We start from the raw sequence: 12,797 nt of genomic DNA on the forward strand, positions 1-12,797 counted from the left end.
GTAAAACCATGACTAGAGAGAGACTCAACGAATACAACAAAGAGCTGCTGTTTTTATGAGTAAGTTAATGTTTAAGTTGTTATTCAGCACTGTCAACTTTGTTCAACACTTGTATAAGTCATAAAATGCACTGCAGCTGCAATGAATGAAAATAGCAAAGTGAGTGAGCCTCACCGCTTTTACCAGTGTGATCATAGACCTACAAATTATTAAATATAATTTCAAAATGGTCTGAGAAGAACAACATTGGCAGGACAATTCAAGTGATAATGTATTGGCATTGGCGATTTTAGCTTGTATATCTTGGTGGGGCATGCCAGCAAAGCCACAACACAACAATAAAAAAATACTGACAATTGAGATGTACAAACTATGGTATACGGGGACTACGAGAGGACAAGAGGCAATCCATAATTTCGATTAAGACATTAATGAGCAAGCTAAGACGGACGTAGTCAATATAACTATTTGTTCAGCACTTTTGAAATTTGAATTCAGAACATGGGCCGTTCTTACAGTATTCTCCCTGTACACCAAGTCAGAACCGTAGGATAAATAATGGGGGCATATAAGCAGACAATGAAAGCTCTTACAATATTCGATGATGACATTTCTCTAAAACAGGCTATAGGCTACATGTGCACCACCAAGTCAGAACAGTAGGGGGAAAGTGACCAAATTATTAGGGTGAGGCACATGGGCTACTAACAGTTTACTACACAACATACACTTAGTATGAATTTCTTAGCTACAGTATACATACAGTTGAAGTCGGAAGTTTACATACACTTAGGTTGGAGTCATTAAAACTCATTTTTCAACCACTCCACAAATTTCTTGTTAACAAACTATAGTTTTGGCAAGTCGGTTAGGACATCTACTTTGTGCATGACACAAGTAATTTTTCCAACAATTATTTACAGACAGATTATTTCACTTATAACTCACTGTATCACAATTCGAGAGTGTCAGAAGTTTACATATACTAAGTTGACTGTGCCTTTAAACAGCTTGGAAAATTCCAGAAAATGATGTCATTGCTTTAGAGGCTTCTGATAGGCTAATTGACATAATTTGAGTCAATTGGAGGTGTACCTGTGGATGTATTTCAAGGCCTACCTTCAAACTCAGTGCCTCTTTTCTTGACATCATGGGAAAATCAAAAGAAATCAGCCAAGACCTCAGGAAAAATTGTAGACCTCCACAAGTCTGGTTCATCCTTGGGAGCAATTTCCAAATGCCTGAAGGTACCGCGTTCATCTGTACAAACAATAGTATGCAAGTATAAACACCATGGGACCATGCAACTGTCATACCGGTCAGGAAGGAGACGTGTTCTGTCTCCGAGAGATGAACGTACTTTGGTGCGAAAAGTGCAAATCAATCCCAGAACAACAGCAAAGGACCTTGTGAAGATGCTGGAGGAAACAGGTACAAAAGTATCTATCTACAGTAAAACGAGTCCTATATCAACATAACCTGAACGGCCGCTCAGCAAGGAAGAAGCCACTGCTCCAAAACCACCATAAAAAGCCAGACTACGGTTTGGAACTGCACATGGGGACAAAGATCGTACTTTTTGGGGAAATGTCCTCTGGTCTGATGAAACGAAAATAGAACTGTTTGGCCATAATGACCATTGTTACGTTTGGAGGAAAAAGGGGAGGCTTGCAAGCCGAAGAACACCATCCCAACCGTGAAGCACGGGGGTGGCAGCATCTTGTTGTGGGGGTGCTTTGCTGCAGGAGGGACTGGTGCACTTCACAAAATAGATGGCATCATGAGGAAGGACAATTATGTGGATATATTGAAGCAACATCTCAAGACATCAGTCAGGAAGTTAAAGCTTGGTCGCAAATGGGTCTTCCAAATGAACAATGACTCCATGCATACTTCCAATGTTGTGGCAAAATGGGTTAAGAACAACAAAGTCAAGGTATTGGAGTGGCCATCACAAAGCCCTGACCTCAATCCTATAGAAAATTTGTGGGCAGAACTGAAAAAGTGTGTGCGAGCAAGGAGGCCTATAAACCTGACTCAGTTACACCAGCTCTGTCAGGAGGAATGGGCCAAAATTCATCCAACTTATTGTGGGAAGGTTGTGGAAGGCTACCCAAAACGTTTGACCCAAGTTAAACAATTTAAAGGCAATGCTACCAAATACTAATTGAGTGTATGTAAACTTCTGACCTCCTGGGAATGTAATGAAAGAAATAAAAGCTGAAATAAATAATTCTCTCTTCTATTATTCTGACATTTCACATTCTTAAAATAAAGTGGTGATCCTAACTGACCTAAGACAGGATATTTTTACTAGGATTAAATGTGAGGAATTGTGAAAAACTGAGTTTAAATGTATTTGGCTAAGGTGTATGTAAACTTCCGACTTCAACTGTATCTCCCTGGCATATTACATAATTTATGCAGCGGCATACAAGACAATTTTGGACTCACCTTGTTGCGCTGTGCCCACTTGAACAGGAAGGTGGCGCGGCGGTCCTTGTGGACAAATTTTGTCATCAAACTTTCTCATCAAAGTCTGGCATTCTCGGGATTTATGGTGCTTTCAAGACAGGTGAGAATGGACCACACACCCACTGCACTGAACAGCAGGCTAGTAATTGCTTTGTAACGCTTGGAGTTAGCCACTGATTCCTTTCAAAGCATTCATTGTTAAATTTGCGATTTCCAACTTGATGTGTAATGTTTATGTCCAATGGCCGATGAGCACCACTACGTTTTCTCTATAATTTCTCTTCATATGACAAGGATTGAAAAGGATTTGCCAGTAGGTTGTCGACGTGATTCGGTGTAGAGGGTCCTCCTGATGACTGCTTGTCTAGCTTGCTCGCTAAACATTTTGAAAGTATGATGTTGACATTATCGGTCCAATCAAAGCTATGGTAGCTATAACGTGATTTGACTTCATTTTATCTGTGGCCAATGACTGAGCCTTCTTGGATGGGCATTTCTAATGTAACTCGATGGTAGGACCCAAGGTGCTTGAGTTTTTGAGCTCTCCCTGTAGATTCTGAGGTGACGTAGTGTCCCAATGAGTGACAGAACACTGAGCCAATCACGGCGCAACTAGAGAACATTACCAACCCCTACACGCTGTATTTTCCGCTGGCTGCCCCACCTCCACAGAAAGCACTGAGCTAGGCTGAAACACCTGCATTTTGGAGCTGCCTTACTCAAGAAAGCAATGCAACTTTATTAACTAAATTATTATTTTATACATTGTTTGCAAACTGATATGTGGCACGTATTAATTCCAGAAATAGCATGCAAAAACTGCAACATTTTTTTTTTCACTGTTGTTATTTTTGGAGCTAAACAGGTGGGGCTCAAAACAGGTGGGGCATTGCGCTGAATGATGGGTCGCCACTGTCACAGGCGTCGAAATGAGTAGACCAAGGTGCAGCGTGGAATATGTTCATCTTGTAGTCTAATGCAAAAATGAACACTTTACAAATTAAACAAAAATGACAGCCGACAGTTCTGTCAGGTACTTACAACTAAACAGAAATTAACTACCCACAAAACCCAAAGGAAAAACAGGCTGCCTAAGTATGGTTCCTAATCAGAGACAACGATAGACAGCTGCCTCTGGTTAGGAACCATACTCGGCCCAACACAAAGAAATACAAAAAATAGAATGCCCACCCCACACCCTGACCTAACCACATAGAGAAACAAACCCTCTCTCTCAGGTCAGGGCGTGACAGTACCCCCCCCCCCCCAAAGGTGTGGACTTCCGGCCGCAAACCTGAACCTATAGGGGAGGGTCCGGGTGGGCATCTGTACTTGGCGGCGGCTCTGGTTCAGGGCATAGCCCCAACACCGCCCGCTGATCCCCCCGCTTCTGTGTCGCCGGAGGAACCCGACCGTGGATCAGCGCCGGAGGCTCTGAACTGCCGACCGCCACTGAAGACTCGGGGCTGCCGACCGCCGCTGGAGACTCGGGGCTGCCGACCGCCGCTGGAGACTCGGGGCTGCCGACCGCCGCTGGAGACTCGGGGCTGCCGACCGCCGCTGGAGACTCGGGGCTGCCGACCGCCGCTGGAGACTCGGGGCTGCCGACCGCCGCTGGAGACTCGGGGCTGCCGACCGCCGCTGGAGACTCGGGGCTGCCGACCGCCACTGGAGACTCGGGCTGCCGACCGCCGCTGGAGACTCGGGGCTGCCGACCGCCGCTGGAGACTCCGGGCTGAGGAGCGTCGCTGGAGGCTCTGGGCTGAGGAGCGTCGCTGGAGGCTCCGGGCTGACTGGGCTATGGGGGCGCACTGGAGGAAGAGTGCGAGGAGCAGGCACAGGACATACTGGGCCGTGGAGGCTTACTGGAGGTCTGGCGCTTAGGGCTAGCACAACCCGTCCTGGCTCGATGTTGACTTTAGCCCGGCAAGGGCGGAGCGCTGGTACAGGACGAACTGGGCTGTGCTGGTGAATGAGGGGTACCGTGCGTAGAGCAGGCGCAAGATAACCTGGGCCGAAGAGAGGCACTGGAGACCAGATACGTTGAGCCGGTGCACTTCTCCCTGGCTGCCGGCCAACTCTAGCACGGCAACGGTGAGGAGCTTGCACCGAGCGCACCGGCTGTGAGTATGCACTGGCGACACAGTGCGTATCACTGCATAACCCGGTGCTTGCTCGGTCACTCACTCCCCACAGTAAGCACGGGAAGTTGGCTCAGGTCTTAAACCCACCTTAGCCAATCTACCCGTGTGCCCCCCCAAAATGTTTTTTGCCGCTGCCTCTCGGGCTTCTGTTGTTGCTTTCTTGCCTGTTCCTCCCAGTATCGCCGTTCCGCTTTCGCTGCCTCGATCTCCCATTGCGGACGGCGATACTCCCCAGGCCTTGTCCAGGGTCCTGCCCCATCCAGGATCTCCTCCCAGGTCCAGTCATCCTGCCCACGCTGCTTGGTCGTCTTGTGGTGGGTAGTTCTGTCACGAGCGTCGTAATGAGTAGACCAAGGTGCAGCGTGGAATATGTTCATCTTGTAGTTTAATGCAAAAATGAACACTTTACAAATTAAACAAAAATGACAGCCGACAGTTCTGTCAGGTACTTACAACTAAACAGAAAGCAACTACCCACAAAACCCAAAGGAAAAACAGGCTGCCTAAGTATGGTTCCTAATCAGAGACAACGATAGACAGCTGCCTCTGGTTAGGAACCATACTCGGCCCAACACAAAGAAATACAAAAAATAGAATGCCCACCCCACACCCTGATCTAACCACATAGAGAAACAAACCCTCTCTCTCAGGTCAGGGCGTGACAGCCACTGTGTATTGAGCATAAACCTCATTGCTACAGAATTGTTTTTAATTGGTTAATGTTGCATAGGCTTAGTTTCATGTTTGAAAGAAATCTGAGCGGTAGATCTCGGCTTGCATTTTGACTCAGAAAGGGATCTTGACTCAGAAAAGGTTGGTGACCACTGCTGTATGGTAAAGACAAAGAGTGACTTTCACATGCTGCCTACTCTGTGATACAATCATCACTTGTTTAGATGGGTCATGATTCATTCCACTGTTCTCTGATTCAGTTAACAAATCCAACTTAATAACAATGCCGCAGGTTAGAATATAATTAATCTAGATGTAGGTAGCTAAAGAACAAAATATTGTCCACTATAAATTGATCATCAGGATGTTGTGTGGAAATAATCTGCTTTTCAGTTTGTAAATGACTCATTTAAGTGGAACATTTCAATTTGTAGTCAAGCCATTTGATTGGTTGTTATTTATCTGTATAAAAAGTAGTGGTTCAGTCAGTGATGAGAGGAATCATTGATATCACAAGTTAATTATTTACACTCACTATTCTTGTAACGTATACGGAGGGAGTCAGGAAGCAGATGCAGAAGGTGAGCGCAAACTGTGGGAACCTTGGACCTCTCGGTGGTGGGGGCTCCTGTCTGATGTGCGAAATAAAGATAGCACTGGAGTAGGAAGTCCCGTCGTATTTGTCCGGGAGAGACAATAGGGCGTCGCTGACCTGGGCGGACTGCTGGATGAGCTGGGGGACTGGCTCGCTGGGACGAATCGGTGTAGAGGGTCCTCTGATAGTTGGAGCTGAATCCTCTCGGGTGTTGTCAAAGGTGGTGGAGAACATGGAGGACCTCATCTATTACCATACCCAGTTGAGCTAGCTGGTCATGGTGTTGTCGGAGTAGGTGTTCCTATACGTCGACCATCTGGGAGATATCCTTAACTTCTGCTGCTTCCATATTTTCGTGAGGCAGTGTTCTGTAATGTATACACAGGGAGTCAGGAAGCAGGTGCAGAAGGTGAGTTTAATAATAATAATAAACATGAAGATAATATAAAACAGGAGCAGCGTACTGAACGTAACCAAGACCAATACTGCCTGATGACAGAGGCTACTGAGGGCTATTTGAAGGGAGAGTAATCAGAGTAGTGATGAAGTCTAGGTGGTTGCCAGGTGTGCACAATTTAATTAGATCTCCTATTTAATTAGATATTTGTTTAATCAGGTTTTTATTATTTGGTAACCAATTTTGCTTTAGCCTTTATACACCTATGCCATACACAAACTACGCCTATATGTTAATAATATATTTCAGACAATTTTGGAATGTTCTATCGAGAGGCAATGCAAATGTCAAAGGGCATGCAGTTCTGTTTTGAGTAAGCAAGAGCTCGAGAACAATGCCAGATAGGCTTCGTCTGTTGTGGTACAGAGACAGGTCTTTATTATTTCCTCTGCGTGTCCCAATAAAAATATCAATAGCAAAACATGCACCTCATTGGCCCCCTTATGACTGTGACTGCCATTTCTATGGCAACCACTGCACAGGGGCACATAGGTGTGTGGTTGTAGTTACTTCCTGCATCTCTTCATTGTTTCATTCTTTTAACCCTTAAAATCAGCAAAGATCTCCCAATTTGTTTCAGAGGTAACATTGATCATACAAGTGCATTGTCCGTGACAATCTGACCTACATTTGATAGCTGTGCCATGACCTCCATCTCAGAACATCTGCCCTTACTGGTTATATGGTAGTTTGGCTTGCATGTGACATGTGGTTTGGTTGCACATAACATGTTAAATGTCAGTAGACCTGTAGTGTTTAGATGATTTGAATGATTCTATGGAATGGGTGTGTGAAGAAAGAGAGGTGTGTGGGGGTGGTTGCTCTGGTATTGTTATTATGAAAACTTCCTGCTTACAAACTAAGCAGCTCCATTCTCACCTTGCTACATCTCTGTCAGGGGGAGAGTGTGGATGTTCGTGCATTGAGGGCCAGGTTCCATGCCAAGGCTGACATGGCAGGTAGTCGAGACAGCACTTCTCCAAAACCTCCACTGCGAGGATTTGGGAGAGGAGGCCCGTGGTTGGCAGACGTCAGTGTTACAGCAAATGGAGAGGTCCGAAATAAACTCATGCTTATGGTTCCCACACCAACACTTCCTGGATCAAGCTACTCCCCGGACCTTCAGAGGCTACCACCACGACATGTAAGGGCTGAACTGGAGGGCATGTCCACCAGCCCCGAGCCTCATGGTGTCTTCCCCCACCTTCCACCATCACACCGCCCCCACAGAGCTGCCAAGGAGCTGCCCCGACCAGCACCCTCACCGACAAACATAGACCAACAAGGCAGGGTGAGAGTCACTGGGGAGCTCCTGCAGAACATGATGCTGAAGCATAAGGGAGTACACCCAGGCCCTACCAAGCCGACGCCCCCCTCCCTGCCCAGCCAGAGAAATCTGACAGGGGTGACCCCCCTGAGAAGGGCCCTGCCCCCTGAGGCTCCCAGCCCCATAAAACCCAGACGGCCCCCTCACATCAACCTGCAGGCCCATCAGAGAAACACCAGGGCACCACACCTCGCAGGGCGACCAGGGTTAAGGAAGACTGACGGTAAGCAGCTTGATTTCCAATGAAAAAGTGTAAAAGGGGAAAACTGACTGAACACATGTATGGACTTACTGTAAGCAGCATAGTAGCACAGGAAAGTCATCTGTTCATTTACAACCAATCAAGGTCAAGAATGCTGTGCGCCTTATCTGGTTACCAGTTAAAACCTCTACGTATCTCTCTCTAAAAAGTTTTTATTTTCTTATATTCTGTAAGAAATGAAGAATGAAAAAAAGTTCTCAGACTGCCGCTGCAGAACACTACCCTGTAATAAATCTGTTAATATTGAATTCATTTCAGACCTACTGTAAACCTACAGTGCAGGTAGTTTCTATTCTCCTCAGGTGGCAGTAGTCAGTCTCTCCCAGGGCTAGTCAGTCCCTCTGCCCCCCCAAGCCTTCCAACCAAGCCCAGCAGCCTTCCACGGCAGTGTACCCCAGTGTGAGTGTGCTCACTTGAAATGTCAAGTGTCGAGTGTTAAAGTGATAGTATGAACCAAGATTTCATTACTATGTAGGCAAATGGTTACTGTACAGGAACACTGAAAAAGGTACATTTTCCACTTGATGTATTATTCCTTCTGATTCCTGTTCTCTCGTTAGACATTTCGAGGATGACCAGGGGGGATATGACGACGTAGGCCTTGATGTGAAACCACCTCCCCCCCCCCTAAATCACCCAGGGAGCTGGGACATGAGTGGTATGACTGAAAATACCTGCTATTTAACCATGAACACATGCGAGAGATACACTAGCTATTGTGAATTTAGTGCTGAGTCATGATGACTTGAGTTGACATGAATGTATGATTTATGTGAAAGCTTGTGTTATATACACATACTGTATCTCAATCCATCATTCCATAATGCGCGTATTTGACATGTTTATCACTTGTTCATGCATGTCATCAATGGTCTTTTCTGCTATTTCACCCACAGACTCCTGGAATGACAATAGTTCTTCACAAGTAAATGAGGTAAGAACATTCTGTGGGAACCTTCTATGTTTACCATCAGTGAGCGTTAATGCAGAACACTGCTTCTGAATGACTTCTGAAATACTGTTCTTGAAAAACATGCTTTTCATGACATTTACCTTGAATCTATCTTTTTATTCCTGGCTGCAGGGGAGCGATGGAAGTGATGTCTATAAGTAAGTATAGTATAGCAATACAACTACATATTGTATGTTGAGTTCAAATATATTGGGTTTATGCTTGTCTTACAAGTAGACATCGCAATGCCTGTCATAGCACACCTATAACAACCCATATCACAAAGCTAATGGAAAACATTTGAATAGTCCCATATCTGTTATAATATGTTTATATGGGCGTAAGAGCTGTCCACCGCAAATAGTATTACTGACCACTCATGTCTCTTGTCTTTTGAAATCTCAGAGGCAGTGAACAGGAGGTGAAAAAGACAAGTTCTGATAAGAAGAAACAGAAAGAGTTTAGGTGGCAGCAAGAGCAGGAGAAGAGAAATCAAAAGAAAAGACTGGAAAGGGACAACAAATACAGAAAGAAATTTAAGGTGAAACACTACATTTCCATGCGCTAACCACTCACAAGTCCAGAAATCCCCCCAAACAGTAACCTGTCCGTCATAACTCACTTGCTACATATGAATATCGAAACACGTTTCAGAGTTTTGGATATTCTCTTTAGGAAAACACCTATTATTATGAGTATTTTTGTTTAATATGGTAATACAGTAATGTAATCACACATGCAGAACAGAGATCTCATTCATCTCTGTAGGCTAGAAACACCACTTTACAACCCTCTGTATGTGTTTACTTTTACCCTTCCACAGCTGGGGACTGGGGACATAGAGGTCCTTCACATGGGCAGGGTTCGACACGACTGGCAGGGGGGCAAGCATGATCTAAGTGTTCGGCAGGGAAACAGAGTGGAGATCATACGGGTTAAGAACAACCCCGAGGGCAGGTGGCTAGCCCACACACAGACTGGCACCTGTGAGTAAAACACTATTTAATTCCATAGAACTAAACAGCCCATATTTGTTCCATATTTTATACTAGTTCAATATGTGCTGTGACAATGCTGAAAACCACCCATGTTGTGTACCTTTAGCTACCAAAAGCCAGTAATGAAGTGTTGATTTGCAGATGGCTACATCATTAGCACATGTGTGGATGTGGATTATGAGGAAGTGAAATGTAAACTCAAACTGTCCAGAGCGCCTGACCCCTCACTGCCGCAACCACCACCTCCCGTCCCTTTTGAAGACAATGACGTCTATTATGATGTTGACTCCTCAGGAAACATGAACAGGTAGCTCTCCCACACACGAATATGCAAATGCTCCCCCCCCCCCCCCCCCACACACACACACACACACACACAGAGATGACTATGATGATGTGCAAGGAACACCCATTAACTTCCTCCCTCCACCTCTTGTAATTAGGTATTCGGCATTTGAATTTAATAGAAAAAATATGCATTTTCCAGATACACAGGAGGGTTAGTCAATGCCTTTCTCTGTCTGTGGTTTTCCTGAGTGTGGTGTTGCTTTGATAGCTTGCCACATTTGGCCTGTATGTTTACTTAAAACATGAAAATGAAAGTTTGTATACAGTTTAGCTTGTATGTCTGTTGCGTAGAGCATGCATTGCACTGAATATAAATAAAGTAGTTGCTAATGGCTACAAATAAGAAATAAGAAATAAAGTTGGCTACTGAAATAGGACAAAAACAACTTTTTGTGATCACATAAAAGGATGTGTGTCTTTATGTTCCAGTCTAGATCCAATAATGAGAAAGATGCTGGAGAAAGACGAAAAGGAATTTAGAAAAAAATTTAAGGTACATATTTTGCTCTTCTTGCAAATCTTCAAGAAACTGTTGAAAATTGCTTTTGCCGCAATTCATGTGCACGCCCTGAAAAGCTTGATTACTCACTATTAGCCTACTCAACGATGTCATGTCATATGACATTACCAAGTCATATAAAAAAAAAGAAGTAAACATAACTTTTATTTTGTTCTCTCAGTTTGAGGGACCGATTTTGGTGTTACACAGCATGATGGTTGACCCGAATGCAAGCATCAAGAAGACAGGAGGGACGGATCTAGCTGTGGTTCAAGGAGAGATCCTGGAGGTCATTCAAGTCACCAGTGACAAAAAAGCCCTGTGTCGCAACAAGCAGGGGAAATGTATGTGAATACATCATCTTCTAGTGACAAGTCTGTAAAAGTCAGTTTTATATCGGATTAGGCTACTGGGCTATGTATATTCGTAGTACAGCCAAAGATACTGGTAACTAACTAAAAGGTTTCCCCTTTTGTCTGTAGTACAGCCTAATAATCAATAACAGATTCTAGAAAATGACCTGTTTTGATACCTTTTTCTAGCATGTGTCATTATTCTAATTGTTGCCTCATTTTCTTTCTCTCACAGATGGATATGTGCCCAGGGTTCTTCTTCAGGTGTAGGTTTCTGATATATTTATTCAACACAATTATTGGGAAGATTATGAATCCAGAATCCCTGGTATTCAGTCACTGGTATCATATTTTGCTGTTGACAACTGTGTCATAATATTCTGGTTAATACGGTTTTCAATATTCCTTTTCAGGGAAGGGGACGATGTTTATGACGATGTCGATCATATCAACGGTATGTTATTTTTAACATTTTACTCTGGTTCCTTGAAAGGGTGCTACGCAGGAAGTATTACTGTAAGTCAAGCTAGTGGAGAGACTACAATGTCATTGCCCTGGCCGGCCCGACTTCCTAGACATGTTTTGTATACTCAGTGAATATGCTTAGTAGGAAAAGTGCAAGATGTTTTAACCCCTTTCCTGCAGGGGGGTTGTGGGGGATGAGCCAGGGGTACCCCTGTGACAACAATTTTGGACCCCCTTGTGGCCCCCCCTAAATGTGGAGTATGAAATAATTTTTACATAACTAATTTTTGCTATCGTTCTTTTTTTACATTCGTTATTAGACAGAGGCAACGATGATGATTATGAACATGGTCTTTTGCCTGCTAATGCCTGCAATGCAGTGAAGAAAACGACATGACAACAATAAAATCTAATGTAACTGGCCCCTCTAACAGTACAACTGCCCCAGCTTGGCCCCCCCAGTTGAAATGGTCTAGAACCGCCACTGCTTTCCTGGCCACCTTACAGATATTTATGACAACGACAATGTCTATAATGACACAATCCACTGACGCCCTGTTCCTTTCCAGACCAATGTGAATCACCAATACTGGACTAACAGTAATGCTCGTCTTCCATGGAAACACACACACACACACACACACACACACACACACACACACACACACTTCCTAAGAATTAAAAGAACAATCGGGGCATGAATGTTGTTTGCGGCAATTTGAAAACGATACACTATGCTTTGTTCATGGCTGGGATTCTAAAGATTATTTTTTGAAAAATAAATACTTTTTTGTCAATATTTATTGTGTGTTATCATGTGTTATTACTAGAGGAGAAAGAAACACACCTATTTAGGCGAGGTGCTGGCTAGCGGAGTAGAACACTTGAAAAATTCAAGGAGCGCCGCAATCACCAGGAGCTCAGATGCAATAATTTAAAAACCTAATATCCAACGTTTCGACAGACAAGTGGTCTTCATCAGGGTATAATGACAAACACTGCTGGGTGACTCATTTATATAGTGTCAGAGGACACGCACAGGTGTCTGTAATTATGGCCGGGTGTGACCTGCTATCATTGGTTAATTCTCATATATTAAAATAGCATACAAAAAACATAAATTGATAGCATACGATCAAAGATACATTTTTAAGCCTACAAACATTTACAATAGCAAAATCACAATAATCACAAGAATGGCTTCAGATCAAAGTCTACGTTGAGACCGAAGGTAGCAAGGGTCTTTAAAT

At 44.1% G+C, this 12,797-nt stretch overlaps 1 protein-coding gene across 2 annotated transcripts; it reads left to right on the forward strand.

Moving 5' to 3' along the window:
* Window positions 1–5,858: 5,858 nt before the first annotated feature.
* LOC106613992 (uncharacterized) lies at window positions 5,859–12,346 on the forward strand. Of its 2 annotated transcripts, none has more exons than XM_082956765.1 (14): window positions 5,859–6,177; window positions 7,242–7,893; window positions 8,235–8,331; window positions 8,493–8,590; window positions 8,829–8,866; window positions 9,017–9,042; window positions 9,290–9,425; window positions 9,708–9,870; window positions 10,024–10,189; window positions 10,660–10,723; window positions 10,911–11,073; window positions 11,318–11,348; window positions 11,496–11,536; window positions 11,868–12,346. In XM_082956765.1, exons 2-14 carry the CDS (start codon window positions 7,296–7,298, stop codon window positions 11,942–11,944), a joined length of 1,698 nt encoding a protein of 565 aa, XP_082812891.1. In that variant the 5' UTR covers window positions 5,859–6,177; window positions 7,242–7,295; the 3' UTR covers window positions 11,945–12,346. The 2 variants fall into 2 exon arrangements, with proteins under 2 accessions (XP_082812891.1, XP_014072360.3); XM_014216885.3 differs by having other exon boundaries at window positions 5,861–6,295.
* The last annotated feature ends 451 nt before the right edge of the window (window positions 12,347–12,797 follow it).

The sequence above is a fragment of the Salmo salar genome, chromosome 10, assembly GCF_965601325.2.
Source record: "Salmo salar chromosome 10, fSalSal1, whole genome shotgun sequence".
Lineage (NCBI taxonomy): Eukaryota > Metazoa > Chordata > Actinopteri > Salmoniformes > Salmonidae > Salmo > Salmo salar.